This window comes from Molothrus aeneus, chromosome Z, assembly GCF_037042795.1.
Source record: "Molothrus aeneus isolate 106 chromosome Z, BPBGC_Maene_1.0, whole genome shotgun sequence".
NCBI lineage: Eukaryota > Metazoa > Chordata > Aves > Passeriformes > Icteridae > Molothrus > Molothrus aeneus.
This window is the reverse complement of record NC_089680.1, coordinates 8,568,220-8,594,763: the sequence shown is the minus strand read 5'-3', so window position 1 is coordinate 8,594,763 and position 26,544 is coordinate 8,568,220. Positions and strand designations below refer to the sequence as shown.

Here is a 26,544-nt window from a genome sequence, read left to right as displayed (position 1 = left end):
CCCACCTGGAGCACTGCATCCAGCCCTGGGCTCCCAGCACAGGAGGGACAGGGACCTGCTGGGGTGAGCCCAGAGGAGGCCACCAAGGTGATCAGAGGGATGGATCATGGCTGAGAGAGTTGGGATTGTGCAGCCCAGAAAAGACAAAGTTCCAGGGTGATCTGATTGTGGCTTTCCCAGTACCTGAAGGGAGCCCAAAAGGAAGATGGAGAAGGACAAGTGACAGAACAAAGACAGCGTTTCAAGCTGAAAGAGAGTAGGTTTGGATTAGATATTAGGAAGAAATTCTTTACTGTGAGGATGGTGAGGCACTGGCACAGGGAGTCCAGAGAAGCTGTGGGTGCGCCCTCCTTGGCGGTGTTCAAGGTCAGGTTGGACAGGGCTTTGAACAACCTGGTTTAATGGAAGGTGTCCCTGGCCATGGCAGAGGCATTGGAATTATATCATCTTTAAGGTCCCTTCCAATGCAAGCCATCTTATGATTCTATGATTTGATTTTACATGCAAGGTAGCACCATGCAGAACTGGAGTACTGATGTCTTCAGGCATTCTATTATGCAATTTAACAGCTTTTTGACCTTTGAATATCACTTTTACAATGGAGGGGGGTAACAGCAATCATCTTACTTCAATCTGGGTGCATGGTACTGGAAGACTTCAGTTACACAATCCATACATGACTCCAAAAACTGGCTCAGAAGCATGCAAGGCAACCCTGCCCTACATCTAAACAAGTTGTGTAACAACACAGCTTGGAAAACAAGAAACAACTAAGAGAAAAGCAATACTAAAAGCAAAAATTGTCAAGTTCTAGCCCCTTTTTTCTGGCCTTCTGGCCTTTCCTATGAAGTTATATTATTATTCAGTGCATTTGCTAGCATTGCACGAACAGTTATTGCTTCATTTATGATGCTCTCAGCCAGTGCTGGTTAGTTCATCTTTTAAACTCTTGTGCTTTGTAAGCTGAAGCCCGCTGCTATCTCTCTGGTGCAGCATTTCTTGTACAGATTGCTTCAGTAATACACAGAACTGGGAAATATCCCCTCCTCCCACACAGATCCTTAAAAATAAGAGTGTGAAGTCTGGCTCTCCCAACAGCCAATGCTATTTTTAAGGGCTGCGTATGTGGCAGGTAGGAGTCCCCCCACCCACCTCTCCCATTGCACCCCTATTTTGAGCAGAAGCAACTGGCTTACTCCAGTGTCAGATGAAACTCTCACAATTTTTCCTGATAAGTACAGGCATGAGTGTCATGTTGAGGTGATCAGGACACCACAGGTTTCTGTGCCCCATTCCAAATCAGACACAACCTCTATCACCAGAGCATACTGCTGTAATTCTGTTCACCATCATATCCACAAAAAAAGGTGCAAAGGGAGGAGTTTTGCATAAGGTGGCAATGATTGTCTCAGCTCAATTTCTAGTGCTGTTCTATAGCCTTTAGAGGACTCAGTCCACTCTTCATACAGATTTGGGTTTCATTTTTACTGAAAGATTCACCACTACAGCAGGTCTGGAGAAAAGGCTATCACTTGGTCAAGAAGGTTTCTGGAAGAGTCTTGGTACAAATGTGAATGCAAGCTCGGCAGCTGCAGACAAGAGAAAAGAGCTTACTGTAGTTTACCTCAGTTCAGAGGGATGAGCTATGTGCACACAGACAGCTCCTTCAGCCTGCCACACTCAGGTCATTTCTGTACACAACCACCACAGAAATTGCTGTGACCTGACAGCCTATGAGAAATGTTGCCAGAGAAAAATAGCCAGAAATCATGGATACACAGTCTTACTAAGAATCTAGGAGTTGTACAAGACAAAGGTCATCTATCCACATTGCCAGCGCACTGTTGCCACCCACATTTTGCTCTCTGATCAGCAGAGATACACTTGCATTGAGAGGAATAGAAGTGACTAAGATACCTTTTCCTTCAGAAAACACCAACTTGTCACAATCAAAACTTGCTTTACAGGACCATAACGAATGTGAATGAGAATATTTCTCTAGTCTAAGATGTTCGAACAGTTGAGGGAGTGCAGAGAAGAGTCGTTCCCTGAAGGAGTGTTACATCTTAGCAGACAATGCACTTTTCTAAACCATGGCAAACCTAGGTCAAAATCTCAGTGTCACTCAGTATTTAGATCAGGAACGAGAGTCCTATTCCTCCCTTATTCTAGACATACCTACCTTAAAAAAGTTAATAGATATCATGACAGTCCATTTGCAACCTGTGCTGTCATTATGACCTTAGAGAAGCACAGAGTTCAGCAAAGTGGATTACCTGAACATAATGTGCAGCACTGCCACAAAGAAAGAGATGCACCTGATTGTGGAACACACCATGTTTTAAACTGTATCCCAGATGTTGCACAAACACCTTCTCTTTTTTTTAAGGAAATAAATGGAATAAACTTCAGAAGAAAAGCAAACTAATCTTGGATTCCCATTTAAAGGCTTCAAATCAATTTTGACTTACACATTATGTACAGTTTACAGCACAGGTCTAGAGAAGCAAAGCCCCCTGAATTCATTTGGATTTTTTTCTAAAAAGCAACAGGAAGATGTTGAGAAAACTGAAGGGGACCGATGGCCAGTGTGCCAGGGGATACAGATCATCAACACCAAAACTGGGTTTTAGCAGACATGTCAATATATTGATATGTTTGGAGAAGCTTGCACAAAGAGCAACTGAGCAGGCTCCGAGCTGCTGTGGTCACCATGGAAAACATTCCACATTGCTTCACAAGAGACTATTTCTCTTAACTACTCTAAAAGGGGAAAGGCTGCTAATCTTTTCCACTGGAGGTAAGGTAATCAAGCATCAGCGCAAAAATCACAACAGTAGCTAATGAAGGCACAACACTATTTTCTGGTGTGTACATGCAAATAATTATTGCTTTGCTCTAATGTTCATTGTAAAGCACATTAAAAAAAATTATATTATTCCCTGTAGATTCTTAGGGAATCTCAGAAAGGATAAATAAAAATGGCTTTTATTCCAAACAGATGTGAATATGTTTGGAGACATTTGGAGAAGAAAGAAGCTTTCCCTCATTTGAGCACAGCCTGTCAGCTGAACTGTTCCTGACAGAGAAGCAACAACAGACATAAATTCCCTGGCTCAAACCCCAGGGAATCACCCCACACTAAAAGCTGCTTCAGGAAAGGCACAAAGAGTTTTGGAGTGTCTCAAGACTTGCCAGCCTGCAAACTCAGATGCAAGATTATGGCATGAGGAGAGAGTCCCCAGCACTCCTGTATTTGAATGCTTTCTAAATATCTATTGTTGTGCAATCCCTAACTGATCTAAAAGCTGCATTTTCAGAAAGGATTTGACTACTATAGCCACCTAACAGCAGACAGTCTGCAGTACTGCTGGCAGCAACCCTTGGATCATGCCTGACCAACAGGATCTCCACCTGAGGGTAGGAGCAGCAGATTCATGACCACAAGAAAGTTCTACAGTTCCCCACCAACACTGATCCCTACAACACTTGATCAGGAATGTTGGTATTTTGGCAGAGGTTAAGATAACCTCCACAGATCATTAGATAGAAAAGAAGGAAGATATTTAACTGGAGATGTACTTTTTCTGCATGAAGAGAAGTTTCTACTAACTCTCTGTTAGAGTCACGGTGCTTCAGTTTGCTTCTTTGCCACTGTGTGGGAGGCTTTGAAAATGCAGAGCTTACTCATCTTCACGGGACTGATAAAGAGACACCTAGGCAACAAAGCTTAAGGGAAATAAAATGCCAAAAGTAAATTATTGCATGGACTGCAAGATCCATGAGAGGTAGAAAGGGACAGCTTCCAGTCTTTTGCTGAGTGGCTCAAAACAGTTTGTCCTCCACAGGCACACAGTCTCTCATTTTACAGATCAGAGTGCCTGGGTACAGATGTGGAGGTTGATTTCACACAGGGACAGGCAGATAACTTACAATCAAAGTTGCAACCAAAACTGGCACCAGACCCTGCTGGTCTCTTCACCATGACTTTAAGTCCAGCAAAGACTCCTTAGGGCATCCCACTGTTGCTTATGAAGGGAATAGTGGTGCTTTGCAGCAACAGCTTGCTTTCTCAAAACCAAAATAGGGTTCACACTACAAAATCACCAACACATCACCCTCCCAGGACCGGGTTTTAAAACTGATACCCTTGTGGTCCTTAAATATTTGCAGGTGCTTGATCAGAGGTGAAGCTATAGAGCATGAGAAAATCAAACTAAGGATATGACTGGGTACCCTCAACACTAAAGGAAAATCCCCTTTAGTCTCTGCTACTGCAAGTGATCTTCATATTCCAGAAAACTACTGTCATGAACTACCTCTGCCATCTCAGTTTGTGCCCTGATTATGTATCAGTCAAGAAGAACAGACTATTGATATTTAACAGGGACAGACAAAGGTTAAATCAAAATTATTGGTATAAAATGGCATTACTTAAAAAAGGAGGAAACACTGCTCCTGTTACTTTGGTTTTGAAAAAAAAAACAAGTCAATTGATGTATTTAAGATGCTGACATAAGAGAGGAAAATTATGCATAAGATTTTTTCCCCCCTCAACAAATTCAATGTAAGTGTAGAAAATCCCAAATCCCATACCCTCTTCTAATATTTAAATATACTTAACAGAGTCCGTAAGAGAGGTCATTTGATTATTTAACTGAATTTTTGCTTTTCTTTGGTCTGCCAATTCTTCTGCTACACAAAAGTCAGATTCAAATTTGTATAATTTTAGAAGTCACATAGCTATGTGCCTAGCTGGAGGCTGTTTCAATTACTGAGGGCTGCAAGTTGAAGATGCAATAGCTACGTGTTTGTTCTTCTTCTGGAAAAGAAGCTCCCACTGAGGGACGCAGCAGATGAACTATCAATTAATCTCTCTTTGTAGTCAAAGTTCTAAGTGTGAAGGTGAGGATAACTGAGTCATTCTTTGCAGGGCTGAAAACCCTAGTTGATTCTAGCATAATTAAGTTTCCTCTTCACAGAGAAAGAGAACAAGAAAAACAGCAGAAGTGAAGAACAAAAAGTATGTGCATGCTACAACAAAGCTTTTTAAACATGCACGGTAACAAATTCCTGTGCCATTTTGTAACTGCCAAGTCTTAATTAAAATACTACATTTCTCTGACTCATGGTCAGAATGTAGGATGCATGTACATTATTCACATGAATATTAATCTTTTCCCAGGTAGGAGGCTGAATTGCTGAGGGGATTTATAATCACATCACGTATGGAAACTTCTTGGGTGTCTTTTTCTTTTTTGGACTTTTTCTTTATTCTTTCAAATTTCAGACAGATCATTAACAATTAAGGGTTGCAAGAATCATTTCATTTGTCTATGTGATAGGAGTCCAGCCCCTCAGATCTGTGAGGTGGAGCTCTATGTGTGCTCATGAAATGTTACAGCACATGGAGAAAGAGGAACGCAGAAATGTGCTGCAGACGTCCCTTCCAACACTAAGGACATAACCACCTGCTCTGAAGTGCTGGAACAAACAAGGATAGTCCTCTTGAAAGGTTTTAGGCACTGACAGAAAATGGAAAGATGTTAATACAGTGACCAGAGAAATGAGACATGATCTTTTCTAGCTACCAAGAGAATCACCTGCTTAGACTATCACCACAGGGACCTTTAAAGTCCTGATCCTCATCTGAAAGTCTGCCTTTGCATCACTGACTTTCAAACAAAATCTGTGGAGAAACTGATGACTCAACTTGCACGGAAAGCAAATAGCAGAGATGCTCCTCTAGATTTGAGCATAAGTGCAGAGAGAAACAAGGATGCAAATAAATCTGAGAAAACTGTGAGAGTCGCCCTGATACCTTAGAAGGAAAGGAATTAGACAAGCTAGAAAACACTAGGTGATTCAAGAACAGAAACTAATAAAAACTGAGTGCCTAGAGCTCAAGAGAAAGAGGCTTAAAGGACCAGGGAATTCAGGAAGCTGATGAAACGGCATCATTGGACAAAAGTCAGAACTTGCCCTAGTGAAGAAACCTCCTGCCTTCTAGGAGGGCTTGAACTCTCTTCCTGAGGAAGTTTTTAAGGACAAAAATGATTGCACAGGAAAGAAATCAAAAGGCTGAAAATTAAACATCTAGCAATGAACACACAATATGACAAATAAAGGATGGATGCCATTCATAGGAAAAGGTATCATCAGGTGGCATTAAGTAGGCTGGAAATTTGATGCCTTAATTGCTTCAGGTCTTCAGTGAAAGGGACAAGCGCAGTCAGAAAGGTGACAGAATTAATACTGGATCGTGTGGGGAGTTTTTAAAGGAAAAAGGTTTAGAAAGTTATTCAAAAGAGGCTGCAGTTAATAAAAAAAAAAAAAGAAATAACCACCTTATCTCTGTTTAGTCAGAGGGCTCTGATAAACATTTATCCTCAGGTTCTATGTTGCAACACTGATAATCACTAAGCACTAAGAACTTGAGAAACAGGCAACACGCTTGAAGATTTGAAAAAGACAAAGCAAGTATTTATGCTTAAAAATAATAAGAGAAAGCCTTGTATAATTATAAAAGCACTAACTTCACACACACACACTCCAGGTCCCTGGGGACTGAATACTGGAACAAATAATCAAATTATTTGCAAATTTTCTAGAACATGAAAAGGAGAGAAATAACTGTGAGCATGGTTTCATCAAGAGTAGAACTGTGTCAAATGCATTAACTTCGTTCTATGACAAGCTAAATTATTCTAAGGGGTAGAGAGAAAATAATAGAACCTTTATACCCTGTGATCTGGATGAAGCTGTTAAAATAGATGCAAACATACTGGTAAAAAATTGATAATCATGGTAGCCAAATTCAAAGAACGTATCAAGAAAGATCCCTCAGGCAACTCTGGTACCTCACAGGCCATCAGCTTTGGTTTTGTCACAGACAACCTGAATTATTTATTCATGTAAATGGTAAGAAAGAAACAGACAACAAAGTGCTTACAAAATGAAAAAAAAAAAAAACTCAACAAAAAACAACTACTGTAAGGACAAGGCAAAGCCATAATTTAGCTGTAATTCAACACAAAGATAGGCTATGCAACAACAGACAAAACTCTTTTTCAGAAGGAACCTCAGTTCTGCAAAGTGTAAAAGGCTAACTATACATCAGTAATAGCCTGTGATAAAAAAAGCACCATCACAGCAGGGCAGCCAGTATATCCTGGAATATCAGGACCACAGGCAGGAGAACAAAGTCTTGGTTGCCCTATAGGGCACATGAGCAGGCTTGCAGCTGGATTTCTACATTCAGCTTTGGACACTGCACTTCAGGGAAAATAAAGAAATGAGTAGGAGAGAGAATGAAAAAAAAAGCCAGGCCGATGGAAAGTGCCTAAAAATCCTGTCAAGAAAAGACTAAAAGAAAAAGGGTCATCTAGTTAACACAAGAAGAGCAAGCGGGGCTTTGTCCGGTTTTTGCAGTAGCCCTTTTATTATTCCAGTATTCCTTGTCCTAATCATGAGATATGGATTTATATGAAACAAGAGAGACCTAGAGCAGAGGTAAGGAAAAGTCTTCAGACAGAAAAGGCAGCTAAGTCCCAGAGCAGGCTCCCAGAAAGCTCCAATTCTTACATTTTTTGGTTTAAGGGAAAATTTGATCAAGAGTTGTCAGCAGTGGTCAAGGCAAAGCAAATAATGACATTTTGCTATCCAAACTAAACTACTGTTTCAGTAACATCTCAAAGCATGTTATCCTTCCAATTCAGCAGAATCACAAAACAATTGTGAACCACCTTATGGCCCTTCTGCTCTCTCAGAAAAAGAGAGATCCATGGACAGGTGGTGTTGAATCTCTTGTCCCTTGTTTGTGCACTTGTTTTCCACATGGCAGAGAATTAAACTGTTTTGTTTGCATACTCTACAAAATCATAGCAGAAGCTCATTGCTTCTTAAATACTAGTGGTGTTCTTCACTTTCCATGTCATACTGAGAGTTTTGATCCAAATCCTCTCTACTCAGAAGTGAAGCCATTGTTAAATGAAAAAGCATTTACAATCCAGATAAAACAAGAGAAAATGTATTTTGCCTCCCAAGATGCAAAGCAACAACAACAATCAGTTCTTGAAAATTTGCAAAAATCCACAAGAAAAAGTCCTGATTGTGACAGATACTGTAAAATCTTTTATAAAAACAAAACAAGTCATCTCTAGAAGAAAGTAGTATTTCTAAGTGAAATATATTAACTCTGCACTTGGGCTAGCAGGCAAAATCTAGAGAACATGAACACCATATGTTATCTTTCTGTGGGCATATAGATGGATAAAACCATAAGAATTTTTTTTTAATGCAACTTTTTTGGTTCTTAAACAGTGTTTTCTAAAACAAGAGTGTTTATACTGTTATAGAAAATGTCACAACCTTTTCCTTTTGACTTCCCAAATCAAGACTATTTATTTTTAAATCTTACTTTCATGAGATGGAAATACCAAGACTTACTATACACCCACTTTCAATAAGTATATATAAAAATATTTGATGCAAAGTTCCCCAAGGAATATTTTCACACGACAAATAATACAGATAACTCCTACTGAACTAACAAGCTATCCTCAAGTTGCCTTGAGAAAAAGTCTTCATTTCAAACAATTTAGAATAAACCACCTAAGTCCTAGACACTATTATTATTATTTACAAATTCAGAGCTAATTTCTCAGCTTCTGCATCTTTTCTGATATTCAGCTCTAGTTCCACACAATGATATTAAAAATGTCTGGTAGAATCAGAGAGCCCTAAAACCATCACAACATGCTGCAGTCCTACACAATACATTCAATACAATTTTCATCTGCAAAACATCAAAACTGTAAGAGGTGCCTTACGATGAAGAAGAAGTGAAACCTTGAGCCACAGCAGCTCAGAAAAGGAGAAAAGCAATACTCCATCCTACCTGTTGAAGCTGCAGTCGGACTTTGCTAATGGCTCTAATCCAACGGGCTCTTGCTGGAGGAAACGGTGGTGGCTCGATGTCACCCTGGTAGCTTAAAAACAAGAAATAGGAAATCACTACATGAAAGATACTTACCTGTAGCATTAAAGATTCAACCACATAGTGGTTGGTTGGTTGGTTACAGCTTCAGCTCTGAAGGAACCAACAGGCTCCAGTCAGCACAGCTGTTCATGTGCTCTGGGAAGTGAGCAGCTAAAGGAGAGGTTTCCTTAAACTCAGAAACCATCTTGGGAACTGATGAGCTGAAAGATATGATCTGTACACAATCCGAACCCAGGAGGAAGATGATGTTTGTGCAAATATGAGGAAAGCAGTCAATGACACCAGATCAAGCCAATGCAACACAATGGTATTGTAATTACAAACATAAAGAGGTGGATGGAAGATTTTATACCTCCATGCCTGTTGCAGTTTTTTTCTAGCCACTGCCCCTTCCTACTCCTCCTGCTACAAATGTACAGCCCCTCTTTATTGGAAACACTGGCAACAGGGCTCAGCCCTTAGTTTCCTCTGTGCATTGAACCTCTGTCTCTCCACTCTTTCCTACAGCTTTTCAAGAGGACAGGCAGATCTGTTACCAACGCTCCACCTCAGTGCCCACAGCACATCTTGCAGTCCCTAAGCTTGTGATACCTTGGGCCTTTGGTTACATTCCTGCTTTTGTATGTTGCTGAGGTGCAAATCATAAAAACAAACACCTCCTGCCTGCAAAGCACCCACCCACAGTGCTGTATAAAACAACCGCATAGATGAGACCAAAACACATCCATGCTACAGGTCTAGCTCAGGTGCAGCTCTAGGGATCAACACTCAGCTCTGTTCCATGACTATTCCATGGAGACAGAAGAGCACTGCCAGAGGGTGGAGAGAAAGGGAGCCAGTGAGGCAGGAGCATCCAAGTTAGATGTCTAAATTAGCCTGAAATAGACTATGTGAATAACCTTTCCTGTGAACAAATATAGGCCAGCCATTCTGGGACAAGACTCCTGCTGCTCTGTAAGGAAAAGAGGAAAGTGAATCAGAGTTTAAAAACAGTTTAACACTTCTCTCGTCTTGTTTTCCTCTTTTCATCTTTAGTGTAAGGCTTGCCTACACATGAACTCCTTTAGTTAATTCTATCATCCAAGCACAGTGACACCAGCTGTACCCTCCAAAGGGTACAGACAGGCAGACATCTTTCCATGGATCTAACTGAACCAGATTAAAAAAAAAATCCCTCATACTTATGAAAGTAAAACCACATCCAGGGGCTGCAATGACTTGATTATCTCAAGGAAAAATGTCACTCCCAAATTTAAGTAGTGAAATTTGAAATTTCTGTAAAACCTGTGCAAAACCCAATACTCTACTCGCCCAAACTTAGATGAAATACTTTTAAAGCCAGTTTTCAGTACTGTTGACAGCTTGGAAAGCCAAAGTATAAGGACAAGAAAAGCTCCCACAGTGAGTCAGACCAACATGCCTATTCATGCTGTAATTCTCTACATACAACCTACAACTACATAAACACTAACTCCAATGGTGGTAATCTACAAGAATGGAGGTAGTGAAGCTCTAACCATGAAAATGTAATTCCTGGTTGTTCAAGCATAAACTTGATCCCACATGAGCAATGAAAGCAACTATTTTGGGGCTGGAGTACGTTCATCAAACCAGAAACAGAAAATCCAGCAAATGAGCTCCAAGGTGGTGTTCCTCTTTACACACACAAAAAACCCACAGTTTAAGCAAGTGTTCCTCTTTGCACACAAGGCAAACATTGCTTCAGCTTAGCCAATGTCCCATAAGTAACTGGTCCTCTATAACAGATGTTTCACAGACCAACAACATCAACTCAGTTGTGAGAAAAGGCTGCAAGAACAATGTACAGCAAATAGAAGAATCCTCTTTGAACTAGCTGAAAATAAATTGGTAATAGCTTCACCTACCTCATTTGGATTCCTGCATCAACATCCTTGGGCTTCTCAAGTTCCAGAGGTAACTTAGCAGCAGAATGGTCTGCAGGCTTTTCCTCAGTTTTGCAGACCTTCTCCTCCTCTCCTCTGCCATGAGGCTCCTCTTGCTCCTTGAGCCATGCCTGACCATCCTTCTGGTAGCTGCTCGAACTGTGGTAAGAATGATTTGACTGCCTTTCCTGGTGATCATCCTCCTGCTCAGAGCCGTGGGCACTTTCATGGGAATGTTCCAGCTCACTGAGGTGAGAGCTTTCCTGGCTGACATTGCAAGAGGAGCTGTATCTACTACTGCCAGCAGGACTAGGAGAGAGTAAGAAAGTCCATCAGAAAAAACAGTGGCTTGGAAAAACACAAAACAACCTGACATGTAAAAAACTGAGCAGTATACTAAATATCACTGAAAAGGCATGCTGTGAAGTCATACTTAACTATTATATTCTTATGATTATTATGTAACTACAGATTTGTGAACCTCAAAAGTATGGTAGGCAGTAGAAATACTTCATACACAATCTACCAGCACACAGACCATGTATACTTCTTGTGTATATATAAATATATATATATATACACATTCGCATATGCTCTATACATTAGTCTTTGTTGCACCAACTACTGCTTCACCTTATATCAGCTACAAACTGCAGTGAAGATATTCTAATAATCAGATAGGAATAAGAATGGAAACACAGCAATTCAGAGTGAAAGTGCTTCTGTCTTCTGCAATTTTGCTGCAATTGGGGGTCTTTATCACATCTATATAAGGTGACTGTTGTTAAAAATTAAGTTAACTTCACTTTCATATATTAAAGGTTTATGATAAAATATGTTGCAGTCAAGATTAAGACTGTCAAGACCTTTAACTTACAACCTTTTACAAAAACAGAAAACTTTTTCAAAGAAAAGCCACACATAGGGGTGTGACCTCTGTGATTCAAGACACCACTTTCAGGACTGAATTCCTAGAATCATCAAACAAAATACAGCAGATGGAGATTTCTCATGCAGTCAGGAAAACTATGGCCAAGAATTAAGCAACACTCATATTTTTCTCTTGCAGTCTTGGATGAATTTGGAGCCAGGAAGTTCTGTGAGTACAGAGTTGCAACTGTATGATCAGAGGAACAAGTTTCACTTACATTACACAGAATTGCATACATACTTAAATTTAAGTTTAGCAGGCCTCTGTTCTGATTTTTAAGGGCAACTGTAACTTGGCACATGCACAGGACTCATTGCACTCATGAAATATGGGTATCTTCCTCTAGGAACTTTCATAACTGCATGAAATAAATTTTGCACTGATTTTAGGAAGACCAAGCATTAGAATACCTTCACTGATATTTCTGAAAGTGTTTTAATATATGCATTAACATGAAGTGAACCTAAGTAGTTCTATAATTTATCATCAGTAAGTCAAACTTCTCTCTAAAATTTAAAATATTTACCTTGCATTTTGAGAACAAAATGCTCCTCCCTAACCAATACATTCTAACTGTTACTTTTTTTTTTAGCAAATACAATATTATTATCACTAAACAAGAAAGCAAAGTTAATTGTACGCACCAGAATTAACACATAAAGACTCTAACTTCTGAAAGGCTAATGAAATTAGCACTAAGAACATCTCATTCAGTGGGACACATTATAAGAACATGAGAAATTCAACTACACTTACAGAAAAGGAGTGGAAAAAGGGGAGATATGGTCTAAAAGCTTGTATTGAACTAGTGACTGCAGTTTGCCATATTGTCTGTGACAGCCACCAGTGATACCACAAACACTGACAACAGGGAGGGGACTCGGACTGAGCTACAAACATCAGACACCAAGGCCACTCTCTACTGCTGCAGCATTGCATTATAAATGGTAAAATCCCATTTATTATGCCTCATTTGTAACTAGCCTTTTCTCATTCAGTTGTTCCACGCCATGCAGATCTGCAGCCAGTGTGTCAGGATGCAGAACTGCTCCATCAGGAGCAGAATCAAGCCCAGTTTCCTTCTCCTCAGGCTTCTCTGGCACATGCTCCTCTGCCTGATCCTCTTTCTGCAGTTCACCTGAAATCACATTCTGTTGATCTTCCGATTCTTTGTCAAGCTTCTCTCCCAGCTCTTTGTTGGATGTATCATCAACAGTGTTTGCACCAGATGGCTCTTCAGAACGTTCATTGTCTACAGCGTCAGGCTGCTTTGAAGACAACTTCACTTCTATATTTGCGTCAGTCACTTGATCCGAGACTGCAGATTTTGAGTTTTCTTCTGAACTGACTGTTCCTAACACCTTGTCATCTGGTTTTGACAAAGCCTGTGGTGGTGCATGTGGTTCCTTTTTGGCAGAGGTCTCCTTGATGTCTTTTTGCCAGGGAAAAGAGAAATCTAGCTTTTTCCCAAATACTGCTCCTTGGGCACTCTCTGGCTTACTCACCTTTTCTTCACCACCTCCTTCAAACAGAGACATAGAGAGTTTCTTAAAACTGGACACAAGGCCCTCATCTGTTCCTGCTTTATTAGCAGAAGGTGGCTGTTGAGAGAAGAATGACCCAAAAGGTTTTCCACCATCAGAAGATGACATAAAGCCAAATTTTGGCAAACTGGGTATGCTCGGTATTTCAAAGACAGGTTTACTACTGCTTTCATCTGGAGCAACATTATTAGCTTTACCCTGTTTCTTGAAGTCAGATTTGGAAGCAATCCCTTCTACAGGCACCCTCTCAATTGTTAAATGTTTTTCCTGTTCAGCAGTTTGCTTTTCTACCTCACTTGTCTTCTCTTCATTCAGCTCAGGCAGATGAATACTGGGCTCATCAGCTGGAGCTGTGGGTTTGCTATCATTACTACTGATCAAGTCCTGCTGATCAATACCAGTATTCGCCTGATCCCCTGCAACAGCAGGCTCTGATTCAAGTGTAGCACTCTCATCTAACTGGGAAAGGTTTGTGTCTGCCGTGTTAGTTTGGGCTTCCATTTCCAGTGCGAGCTCATCAGTAGAGCCAGCGTGAAGGATGTCAGAGGCTGCCTTGTCTGCAGGAGCAGCTTCTTCCTCTGCTACACCTGAAGTCCCCACAGCTGGTTGGAAAGTATCTAAATCTGCCTGGCCAGTGGCCTCAGCCTGCACTGCATCAGCTGCACCACTGAGATCAGGCTGGCATGGCAGAGCATCTACCACCTCAGAGGGCTGTGCTTCACTATTCTGCTGCAGCACCTCAAGGGCTTCATTCTCACTAGAGACTCCTGTTTCTGGAGTGGCACTCAAAGGTTCCTCTTTAGAGGTTTCCAAGCTCTTTTTCTCCTCAGTTTCTGTTTTCATAGGAGACTCTTCTGTGGAATTCTCTTCTGTTGAAGCAGCTATTACAACCTTCTTCACAGAGGTAGAGACATCTCTTTTAGACTCTCTGGCTGCAGCTGTATTTTCTGGCTCCCTAGAGTCTTTTGCTGGAACAGACCCAGTGACATCTTTCACACCAGTGCTTTGAGGTTTAGGGGTGGATTTTGGAGGCATCTCTTTTGGAGATTCTTTTGGGCCTTTGAAGATGCCGAATATATCATTCGTGAAAGCTGGTGCTGGGCCACTTGGGAGGGATGAGAAACCAAAGAAAGAGGAGCTCCTCTTCTGTGCAGGTGGAGGAGGTGCAGTAGCTTGAGGTTGAGAAAAGAAACCAGAAAATGTTTTAGGTGGTTTCATTTTTGTCATGAAGCTTGAAAACATTTCAACTGAAGAATCCAGAACTGATTTATCACTCTCAGGTTCCTTTGGTTTGCTTTGCAAATTAGGTGCCTCTGGCATTTTAGGAGGAACACGTGGCTGTTGTGCCCTTTGTAATCTGTCAGCTTGTTCAGGTACTTTTTGTTCTGGCAACTCATTCTGTACACCTATTTCTTCAGAGACCACTTCATTTTTCAAGTCACTCATGCTATTTAAGTCATTTAGACCCTGGGAATCCATTTTACCACCTGAGGCCATGCTATGATCAACCTTTTCAGAAGTTTGCTCTTTGGAAGAATAAGGCCCTTCATCAGTAGGAAATGTAACACTGTCCATTTTCTCCACATTACCCAAAGCATCTTCTTCTGCCCTTGGGGAAATACTCAGTTGGTCCTGAGAACCCTCCAGCACAGGAGTCTGAAGGTAAGGACCAGCAGCAGACAAACTGGTTACTGCAGTGTCCTTGGTCTGTGGAAGCTTTTCTGAGCCACTCTCTTCACTGGCCTGTGGAAGCTTTTCTGAGCCACTCTCTTCACTGGCCTGTGGAATCTTCTCTAAGCCACTTTCTTCATTGGTCTGTGGAAGCTTTCCTAAGTCACTCTCTCCACTGGTCTGTGGAAGCTTTTCTGAACCACTCTCTTCAGCTACTGCAGCAATACTTTCTAAATTGTCCACTGCCAGCTTTTCTGATTTATTTTCTGGGATCATGAGGTCACTAGACGTTTGTTTGCCAGTCACTGCTGCAATAATATCATCAACTTCTTTTTTATTGTCTGCATCTTGTTGCATGGTAGAACTGCTGGTTTTGACACCAGAGTCGGTGGGAACACTTTGCTTCATATGTGCTTTAGCATTCACTGTTTTAGCTGGTTTTGTATTACTCTCCTGTCTAGGAGCAGTTGGTGGCTTAGAATTCACTGGTTTAGTTGTTTTTTCCTGCCCTGGAGTAGTTTGTGGCTTTTCATCCAAAAAGGATGTCAAATTGAAGAAGCTAAAACTAGTACTTCTTTGAGGTACACTCTTTTCAGGAGCTGGACCACCGGAGAAGAAGGAGGGCAGATGAAACAGGCCCTCTGTTTCTTGTTGCTTCCCACCAGCAGGAGCAGCAGCAGGTGCTGAAGGCTTTGGTTCATCTGATCCAGTGAAGAAGGAGAATATGCTCTTACTGGCTGGCTGGGATTTCGGAGCAGTGATATCAGAGAAGCTGAATGGCAAACTGAAACCCGACTCTTTGGGCGTCTGGTCTGGCTTTGGTTTTGCCCGATTAGCTGTGTCTCCTACACGACCTCCCTGTTGCTTTGGTGTGGCCGTGGGTGTGCTGCTTTGCTGCGTGGCTGGCTGGCCCAGCTGGCTTCCTCTGGAACCTACACTCACTGGCTTCTGTGAAACATTTCCAGGAGGTACTTTTTTACTTCCAGGAGACTCCTCAGATTTTTTACTTTGTTGTACCTCTTGCACCCTGGGGCTAAGAGAGACCTGCTTGTCCATGCCTTCTGTTTTCACCTCTTCCTTGGTGGTGGAGGACAGACACGGCATACTGGCACTCTGAAGACCCCCAGTCTTCTCAGGTTTCTGCCTTGGCTCAGTCACAGTCCTGCTGTTGGGTTTTGGCAGAGTTGTAGGACTTGAGGTTGGTTGAGAAGACACAGGCTCCACTTTGAAGAGATCTCCAAGGGATCCAAATAACGATGAGATGCCAGAGGTTTCCTTCTGTTCTGGCTGTTTCACCTCTTCTGGTTTATTACTTTGCCTCTTCTCCGGTTCTGGTGATGGCTGTGGCACTTTGCTTACTTGTGTTTTAAAGAAATCAAAAAATCCAGAAGATTGGGGTTTGTTGGCAGTTGAGGTTGCAGGAGAATCTTCTCCAAGACTGAACAATTTCAGAGCACTTTTAAATAATGTCTCCTCAGGCTCAGTGGCTGGTTGGCTTGGAGTTGGCTGTGGCTGACTTGGTTCATTAATGGCTGCATGCCTTTCAAGACGCCTGGAAGCTGGAGTTGCTTTAACAGGTCTTTCTTCCCCTATGGGCCTGCCATCTGCAGCAGTTTGGCTCAGTATAGAAGGAGATCTTGTTAATCCTGTTTTTTTAACATGGATGTTTTCAGTCCGGTGTAATTCTGGCTTTTCATTTCTAGCAGCCCCCAAATTAAGTTCTGACGAAGTACTTCTTCTTGGTTCTGATGTAACAGGAAACTTCTGCCCAGTTTGTTCTTCATCTAACTTTTTATTTGGTGTAAGTGGTAAAACATCAGCCTTATTTTCAGATGGTATTGACCATGTGTCTGTTCTCTTTGAGGTAGAATCTTCTGATGTCTCAGACCCAGAGCTTGTAGACTTTCCAATTAGTCCACCCAAAGCAGAAAATAAGGAGCTAACTTTGTTCACTGGTGTTTTCTTATCTTCCTCAGTCTTTTTTGCTTCTGTTACTCTTTCAGTAGATGCTGCAGTTTCTTCAGCTTTAGGAGTAGACTGAAACAGCTGGAATCCAAAGAATCCTGATGACCCACTCCCAGAAGTTGTCACTGGGACAGCCTTACCAACTTCCTTGGTGTGGACTTCCTTACTCAGAGATTTATTGAAAGCTGCCCTGGAATGTGTTCTGAGATCAAGAGTTAGTGGAGGCTCCTCTGAATGATTTGGTGTTTCCTTCTCAGGTCTGAAATCCACTTTTAGTTTTTGAAGTTTATAACCTGAAAAATCTAATGGCTGCTCTCTCTGATAATAAATTGACTCCTCAAACATTTGTGAAAAAGTTTCCAAATTCATGTTCATTAGCTGGTCGCTCCTCTGCAAAGCTACTGACAAATCCAGGGGTTTATTTGTTGTATAATCATCTAGGCACTCTTCTTCAGCAAACCAAAACAGTTCATCTTCACTGCCAAGAGGGACTTTGAAACCACAAACAGCAATTGTGCTGTCTTCTAGCACAGCTCTTGGAATGGAATCCATCTGGAAATTATAATCCCAGCAGTCCATGTAGGAGTAAGTTTCAGGAGCACACACGTAGACATACTGTCCAGTGGGATCAGTGAGCAGGGAATACACATACTGGTTGTCACTGTACATGTAGTATCCACAATCACCATCTTCTGATGGCCACCACACGCCCTGCTCAAGCATCATTATCCACTCCTGATACTCCCGGCTATAGGATGAGTACATTAAGCCTTCATCCATACTTAAAGTGTCTTGGTCAATTAGTGTCCACATTGTTCCATCACAGCCAGAGGAGTAGCTCAAATCCATGGGCAACTCTTCAAATGAGTAACTGCCATCTCTTTCAAAGGGCTGAAAGTTACTGTAACTTTCACTGAGAGAATTAGCAGTCCATGCATCATTTTCTTCCAAACAAATGTCTTGGAACATTAACTGGTCAAATGACTCATATGACATCGCACTTAAATCTAGACTCTGTCCATCAAAATTGGCATTAGTCTGCCAATCCATCACATTTGCATTCCCATCCTTTTTACAAAGATTCATTACCACATCATTTTCAGGCCAGTCCAAGAACTGAGGGGGCAGAACAGGGTTCTGGTTTAATACGTAGTAAACTGGTACTGCTATTCCATGAGTGCCAGCCAGTCCACCCACTTCATATTCCCATTCAAAGCTAGAATGGCTCCTTGTTTCCTGATGAGCTGAGTACTGCTCTGTAGGGTTATAGCCTTTATTAGTCAAATTGAGAGATTCATTTGATCCTTTGTTTAAAGGAGTTGGAAGAATTTTAGATTCTGCATCCTGGTGAGGAATATGCCTACTATTTACAGGCTTTCCAGACAAGTCCTGTACATTGGCTTGCAGATTTAGGGCCTCAGAGAGCACAGGATGCGCACTGTGAGGAACATGAGGCTCAGTTGTTTCATTTACTCTTGCACTGGATAGGTGGCCAGTAGTGGAAGATTCCACTGTTTTCACATTATCCTGCTTCTCCTTTGGCTTTGGCAGCAGATTTTTTAAGAAGCTGGAAGCTTCCTGCTTTTCTCCAGTGCTGCTTTGACTGTCAGAAGCCATTCCTGAATTACTGGGTTTTGTCTCCAAGCTAGAATCCTCACCTCTATCAAAAAGCTTCATGAAGCCCAGAGAATTTGGTTTTGTCTTCTCTTGCTTACATTCAGACAAGTTTTCACTCGAGGCAAACCTAAATAAGCCAGAAAATAATCCAGGAGAAGTGGTTTTCTGGCTGTCACCCTCACTTTTAAGAGTTGAATCTTGATTATTGGCTGTATTTTCATTTGAAGAAATGTGAAGAAAGCCAGGAAGAAAACCTGTTGTGTGCTTCTTCTGAGTATCATCTGCCCTTGGAGCTTCTGGCCCTATGGCTGAAGAGGTGGATTCAACTGAGCCTTTGCTTAAGTCTGCTGCATTTACTCTCTCTTTCATCTGTCCTCCTTTTACATTTCTAGGTTCTTCTTGAGTACTCTTAGATTTCTGCTGCTCTTCTTTGGCCTTAAGGGTAGCAGAGGCACTATCCTGGTGTTTTTCTCTGTTTACCTGGACAGTAGATAGGTTTTCTTTAGTCATGTTTCTCCTTTGTAAAAGTTCCTCCTTATTGTCTGATAAATTTGGAACTGAGCTAGATTTTACTGAAACAGCATTTCCTGAATTACTGTTTCTGCTTTCATGCAGGGAACTGCTACTAGAACCCTGATGACTTTTTTGATGCTGTGTAGGTGCTATATTTTCTGCAGAAGAAAATTTAAATAATGATGACATAAAGCCTCCCTTTTCATTCTTCTGCTCCTGCTTTGCTGATGAACCCAGCCCACTGATAAAAGGAAGTTTTCCAGTGAAAGGAAATGAGTGCTCTTCCTTTGATGAACTGCTTTGTTTTATATCCTCCTCAGACTTATGGTCTTTAAAATGTTCAGACGTACTTTCTCTCTTCTGTTGTTCAGTAGAAGGAAGTAAGAATTGACTGAAAGACTTTTTAAGTGGGCTAAAAAAGCTTTCAGACGCTGTACCCTGATCTTGAGGCTGTGACTTAGGTTCCACATTACCTCTGTTTTGCTTGTTTGCCAGTCCATGGCTGGCAGGATGCTGATCCTCTGAGTGATTTGCAGGAGGCTGGTCCCTGGCCATGGGTGCACCCTCTACCAAAGTGGCACCTGGCTGACTTGTAATAGGATGCAAATCTGGTTGCTTCTGTGGCACATCTGGCTGCTTGGGAGCCAAGAGACCATCAAGATTGGCTTTCAGACTGAAGGAACTGACTGAGTTTGTGAGCCTGCCAAAGATGGAAGACACAGAAGTGCTACTTGCATTTACCTCTGCCTCACTTTTGGTCTCAATTTTCTGTGCCTCTGGAACAGTGCTGCTGGTTCTGGCTGACACCTGTCCAGTTGGTGCTTCGCTCCTTTTTGCCTCCTCAGCTTTCACAGCATGGCTGCCCTTGGTGTGCTCCTCTTTTGTGACTTCTTGTTTTGGCACTTCCTTCTCAGAGAAGATCTTTAAAGGATTCAACATTCCTAGAACTGAATTCACAACTGAATGCTGGTTCTGCTGGCTGTCGCCAGAATTTCCTTGTGTTTGCTGGGGAGGATGTGGTGCAGAAGCCTTACTGTCTGTCTCAGTGGTTTCTGGCTTGTTGGAGTTTGTGTTCTGGGCTCTTTTATCACCACTCACCTGGGATGGTAGCAAAGACTGAATGGAGAACTTCGTGTCAGATTTACTATCTGCTGCTCCTCCAGAAGCAGAACTCTCACTTTTAGCCTTACTGGTAAATACATTCAAGATTCCACCTTCTGATGAGTTTTTGTTTTCTGTATTCTCTGGAGTGGAAGACACAAGTTTTTCAACAGATGCTGTGAGTTGCTTTGTGCTTGACCCTACCTTCTCTGTGAAAGAACTAAAGAGGGAATTCACTGTATTTTTCACACCTGACAAGTCCGGAAGAGATTCAGATTTGCCTTTGGTACTCTCCTCTGCAGCAAGATGTTTGGTCTGCTCAGATTTTTTAGCTTCTGCTGTATTATCAGCATTATCCTGCTTCAGTGGCACATTCTCAACATTTTTTTTTGTTTCTGGCAATGTACCAAATTTGCTGATTTCTTCCTCCTTTTCAGCCAAATATTCAGAGACTGATTCTACCAGACACTGAAGTTCATCCATTGTGTCTATGTACTCCTCATTGGGTTCTTCAACAGGTGACAGTGTTAAGTCTTGCACAGGATGATCACGCTTGCTCTCTTTAGTTTTACATTTTTTATCAGAGCCATCTTTTGACTGGGAGCCCATATTTGCAGGGAAATTAGCAGTTATGTTTCTCAAATGGCTGATGTCAGAATCATACCATCTTCTTGAAAGTTCTCCCATTTCCTCATCTGAAACAGGCGAGTACTGAAACTCATCAGAAGCACTGCTATCAAATTCCTCAAGGACATCAACAGGCACAAAAGTGTTCTCTAGCATCCTCATGTGTTTCATGTCCTCACTGTTACTCAGGTGAAGTGAGTCGTCATGGTTCATCCCCTGCTTGTTGGGTAACTTGCCACTTTTAACCATTAACCCATTTTTGTATGGTCGCAGGACTGGATAAGCAGGTAACCCCTTACCTTCAGAGTTCCTGGTATATTTTCTAACTCTATCATATACTGGGAAATCATCAATGGGTTCAGAATCAGCTGCCACACCATTGAAATAAACTGTTTTCTCCCCAGGAAACTGCAGACTTCCATTTCTTTGCAAGCTTATTCGATCTCTCTCTTCAAAATTGTATCGCAGTTTCTTTTTCCTTCTTCTGTCAATTGTATCATATTCCTGAGGATATCTAGGGACATCTACAGACCCTGACTCCAGACACACATTTTGGCAGTACCTTGATCTTTCATAGTGATTTAAATTTTCTCTTTTTGAGAGAGTTTGTATCTTTTTCCCATTTTTCTCATGCCAACTTCTAGTTTTATGAGTTTTTTCTAAGAAATCCTCTATTAACAGTTTTCCTAGCTCTTCATAGTTACTGTCCTGTTCTTCTTCTCCATCTTCAGTGTCAAATGGAATGATCCTGACTCTTTCATTTCTAGCTAGAGATCCTTGTCTAAGATGAGAAATAAAGGGAGTGGGAGGGAAAGGAAGAGAGGCAGCAAAAAAAAATAGGAAGGGAAAAACAACAGTTTTAAAAAAAGCTATAGGAAGGACAGAAAAAATAGTAATGGAAAAACATGCATTGAAAAAACGAAAATTAAAATCAGAAACATTCAGAAATAACAAAATTGAAAACCTTCCAACCTACCACCATTACACTTCAATCAAATAGTCAAAAAAAGCAGCATGGGTTGTGAGATTCCATCGGTTATGTCTGCACAAAATTTAGAAATGCCTTTTTGAGGGAGAACAGCTTTTTGTGATCAAGTGAGGGCACACAGCCTTGGCAGTACCAGTACTCTGCTGTTGCTTTTTTAGGCATGCTGAAAAGAAGTCACTTATTGCAGCAACAGGACTACTTCGAGATGCAGTGCCCACACGCACCATTCCACTATGCTGTGCCTGCATTTCAGTCGCCCTGGGCTGCGGACTTTGGACTTTGTTTTAGCAGTACTCATTAAGCCTTCAGGGACTTTCTACCTCCCAGAGGTTGCAACAGAGCAGGGATTTCATCTGGAGACTTAGAAGTCACTGGACCCCAGGCAAGTGAGGACAGGGGACAAAACCTAAACTGTGGGCACGAGCAACAAGAGGAGTTTCAGCTATTTCACCATTCCTCTTTGCTGGGAGAGCTCTTGCTGCAGCTAATGGCCTCAAGGTGCCCCTAAACAACACAAAATTAAGATTCTCAGAGCTGTTACTAGACCAGAACAAAAATCAAAACACTGGTGCTGGATATTAGCCCATCATAAGCCTCAGATGATCTTCAGGATCTGTATTTCCCATTTATAACGCATTTGAAAAGATCCATCAATTTATAATTGTCCATTGTGGGAGAATAATTAAGCTGCAGCAATTAAGCTGAAACAATCTGATGCTTTCTAGAAACCCAAGTAAATGACCCTTGGGATTTTGGGATTAATTCTTATCCCTTGGTCAGCAGGATAATCTCAATCATTCAACAGCCCCAAGGGTAGTAGCAAGAAAACTTCTTCACCTAAACCTCACAAGGACAGCTTCTGACAATCTACATACAAACAAGCAGGTAGAAAGTGGATGTAAAAATATCAACATGATCATCTGAAAGATGCAGCTTTGCCTCACATCATCCACTGCTGAGAACTGAGGAGCATGAGGGCATGTGTGCCCCTGACCCCCTAGTGCTGGAGAAGGGCAAAGACAGCAGGCATTTTATGGATACTGCTAATCCAAGAGTCTTCACCATGAGAGCTGCATGGAGCATGACAACATAGGATACAGATGGGATAGTCCTGAAAGACAGATGGGTCATTGCATTTTCTACTGCTGCTTTATTGCTGCATTTCCAACAGTATTAGCTAACTTATACTAATTGGAAAGATGCTCATTACTTTAAATTAATCCTGTTATACACAGTTTAGAACACCTATTACACTTCTTGCTCACTATTTTAAGTCAGTAAATGAAATCATTTTCTTTCAAAAGATTCCCAGGGCCACCATAGTTACTGGATCAAGCCCTTCCAGAGCTCAGCTGAAGACAATGGGTGCCACATGAATGTCTGAAGAGCCATTATCTGTAAATGCGGAACCGAAAAAATGTACTAATTTAGGCGTAAAGAAAATTACTTTTCTTTTTAATCTTTCTAAATTTCTTTTCTTTCTTTCTTTTCCTGTATGTGTTTTCTCTGCTCTTTTACAAAGCATCCCTCTTATTAGAAATAATGATGACAAACCCAACACATGAGAGGAGAAAAAGACACCAGCCCAGCATTTAACTACTGCAAATCTAAAAAACAGCCAAGGCAAACAGCGAATATCAGCTGAAATGTACCACAAGAACACTTCAAAGCAGCAACACTGGGGAGACAGGCAGAGAGGTGCAGAGAGGGTAATCCACTCATCTGACAGATCTTAAGACTCAGATGTGGACTCTCATAGTGGAATCTATGCTATCATACTGAGTAAGACTAGGGAGGTATGGAGGACAAACAGTTAAAGAAAATGAGCATTGCAAAGAAGTTAGTGCTTAAACAAAAAAGAAAAAAAAAACAACAACAAAAAACCCAAACAAAATGCAAACAAACAAACAAACAAAAAAAACCAACCCACAAACCAAAACTGAGGGAAAGATGTCTGTTCTTCTGAAGCCAAACTGGTTGCTGGCAGCAAAACACACTCCAAGGACACATAATAATATTGCTTGTCATCCTTACGAGAGGTTGGAAGAAAATACATTACTTCAATCACAGGACTATGATCACATGTAACAGCTAATATAGAGAAGCAGAACTTTTCATCCAAATCCAATATTGTAAGAAAAAAACCCAGGTGCTAGAACAGACACTTTCAACTGAGGCATTTTGGCACTGATAACCTTCTGCACAGTTCAAGACAGGTTTCAGCAGGTTCTTGTCTGGTTCCTCTGGGTCTGCCCAGGAGAGCCTCCTACAAGCCCTCATTTTCACAGTAACCATCAGCTGCAGTCTGCCAGGAACACTGATTTCATCAGGTGACTGCCTGACACACAGCACTCAGAGCTGCTAGGAACAGAAGTCAAATACAATTTGTTCCTGCAACACTCAGCTACAGCTTTGTTTTGAAAATATTTCAGGTCTACCCACATGCTTCTTTTCAGCTAGCTTGTTAGAAATACCTTTCTGGTAAGTAAGAGAATCCCACATAGCCTCTTTGGAAAGCTTATTTGCACATTTTATGTTATAAGATTAAACAAGTAGCAAAGAATCTTGTTGGGCACGTGGAAAATGCACATGGGAACAGAAACTCTCAGATCACCATTGAAGATCTGCATTTCTGGACTGAAAGTAATTTTAGACCATAGCAAACTACAAACCTCACGGTTTTCAAGTAAATTTTATCAGTCCAGACCCTTTCACATCAATACCTTAAGGAAATCAGGGGAAAAACAAAAGAAATACATTGCCGCTTGGTATTCTCTAAAAATTTAAACCAGCAGTGGTTCTTTAGAATGTCTTAAAAACACCTCTATCTTTTAGATACAGATAGAAATTCACATACACACTGCCTCCTAGCAAAGTGAGCAATGAAAAACTACCTGTATTGTCAACACCACTCCAAGAAATCACACAACTCCAAAAATATGCCACCAGCATTGGCTTCCCCTGACTGGGGGTCCAACATCACTGTTCAACCCAGCTCTTCCAAAAAGAAAAAGCCTCAGCTCATCTTCTCAATTAGATCTTCAGCAATTTTACCACTGCAAGCCAGCAGCACAGACTCACATGGGAAAGGGAATAATTTGCTTATATATAAGACATTTAATGAACTAGGGATAGAGCACTAGGAATGACACATCACACTGCAGTAAATGCATTTTGTTGGCACATTTGCTTCTATTCTTGAAACCTCAGTAACAGTAACAACATTAGATGTTACCATTAAACTTCACCCTTTACTATTAAAGATCATACACCAAGAAGGGCAAAACTTAGCCTCAGTCACCCAAGACAATAACTGAATTTAGGTTCAGACTTTAGAAAACAAGAACATTCGCACCAAGAGAGATAAGGTAAAAAAAAAATCAGTTATAATACAAATAGAACTCTGCGCCTCTAACTGTCATAGTGCCTCCTCCTTCCTCACCAAAGGCAGAAGTAGCAGCTTAGCCTGTTCTACAGAACCACTCAGCAAGCTGACCAAAATTAGCGGCACTGTCCAAAATCTTCTGCTTTCACCTTGCACAACTAGTTCTAGCTCACAGCCAATGATCCTGGTAAGTTAGTGCAGCAATGCTCAATACTTCAACAAGTTAAAAACACTTGTGAAAAAACACTACTAATTTATGGTAAAAAAAAATTCAGAGCAAACAAACTAGCTTTCATACAGCTGAAAGTATGAAAGAGAAAACACACCATTCAACTGTGTTAAATGGTAACAGGAACAGAAGGAAAAAAAACCCCAACAACTAATCTGTTACAGACTTTCTTCTTGAATACATTGTTTTGGCAGATCTAATAGAACTGGAGCTAATCCAGAAGAGAAAATAAATCTGCACCAAGGAAGAAGCTCCCAATAGGATAACTCTGCTAGAATGTGTTTCACTGGCTTGAGAGGCACACCTACATCATGGTACCAGAACAAGCATCTACCCACTACTTCAGCCTTCAGAGAGTAAGGGGAAAGTACAGCCAAGAGCAAATGACCTGAAGTTGAGCATATCTGTTAAGATAACTCCCTAAACTGCCAGAACACATACCCTCCACAGGTTTCTCCTGGTTCACAGCAGAATCCCAGGGTCAACAACAAAGATAACACCTTCCTACCAGAAGACTTCCAGAGCCCTTGATCTGCCCTCCTCTGCCAGCTCAGTACCTTCATGGTCTGCAGTGGAAAAACAAAGGGCAAGGAGAGCTACCCATAAGAGAGCACTCACCTGGCGGCCACATGCTCCCGATAATCTAGATCATAATTGTGGAGGGAGTCGGCACAGGAATCCCGCAGGACCCCCTGCTGCTGCAGGCGGGCCGGGCCCGTGAACTGGTGCACGGAGGCGTTGGGCTGCACGGTGCTGTGGTACCGAGGGGGGATGCTGCTGCTCGTCTCGCTGCGGTAGTCGCTGTCCCGGTCATCCACGGCACTGTCAGCATCTTCAAAGGCTAAGAGACAAAAGCAGTTTAAGGGCACAGCTCTCTCAAGCTGCCTTGCTGGGACAGTGGAGCCCGTTTAGTTTTGGAAGAATGACCAAAAAAACCACTATTTCTGCTGTGGCTGTATCTCCATCTGGGAGCTGGCTATAACCTCCAGTTCTCTCAAGTGTGCACCAAGGAACTGCAGTGATTAGATCCACACCCTCCTTTCCCCCTTCCCATTACAGTTTATTTTT

At 41.6% G+C, this 26,544-nt stretch overlaps 1 protein-coding gene across 1 annotated transcript in view; it reads right to left on the bottom strand.

The window, feature by feature from the left end:
* The window catches only part of UNC13B (unc-13 homolog B), a 207,235-nt gene that overhangs the window by 118,037 nt on the left and 62,654 nt on the right, over positions 1-26,544 (bottom strand). Inside the window, exons 8-10 of the mRNA XM_066568646.1 lie at positions 26,095-26,317; positions 10,888-11,214; positions 8,900-8,990 (exon numbers count right to left, since the gene is read on the bottom strand). Of these exons, the coding sequence (XP_066424743.1) occupies positions 8,900-8,990; positions 10,888-11,214; positions 26,095-26,317 (641 nt within the window). The remainder of the gene's footprint in view (positions 1-8,899; positions 8,991-10,887; positions 11,215-26,094; positions 26,318-26,544) is intronic.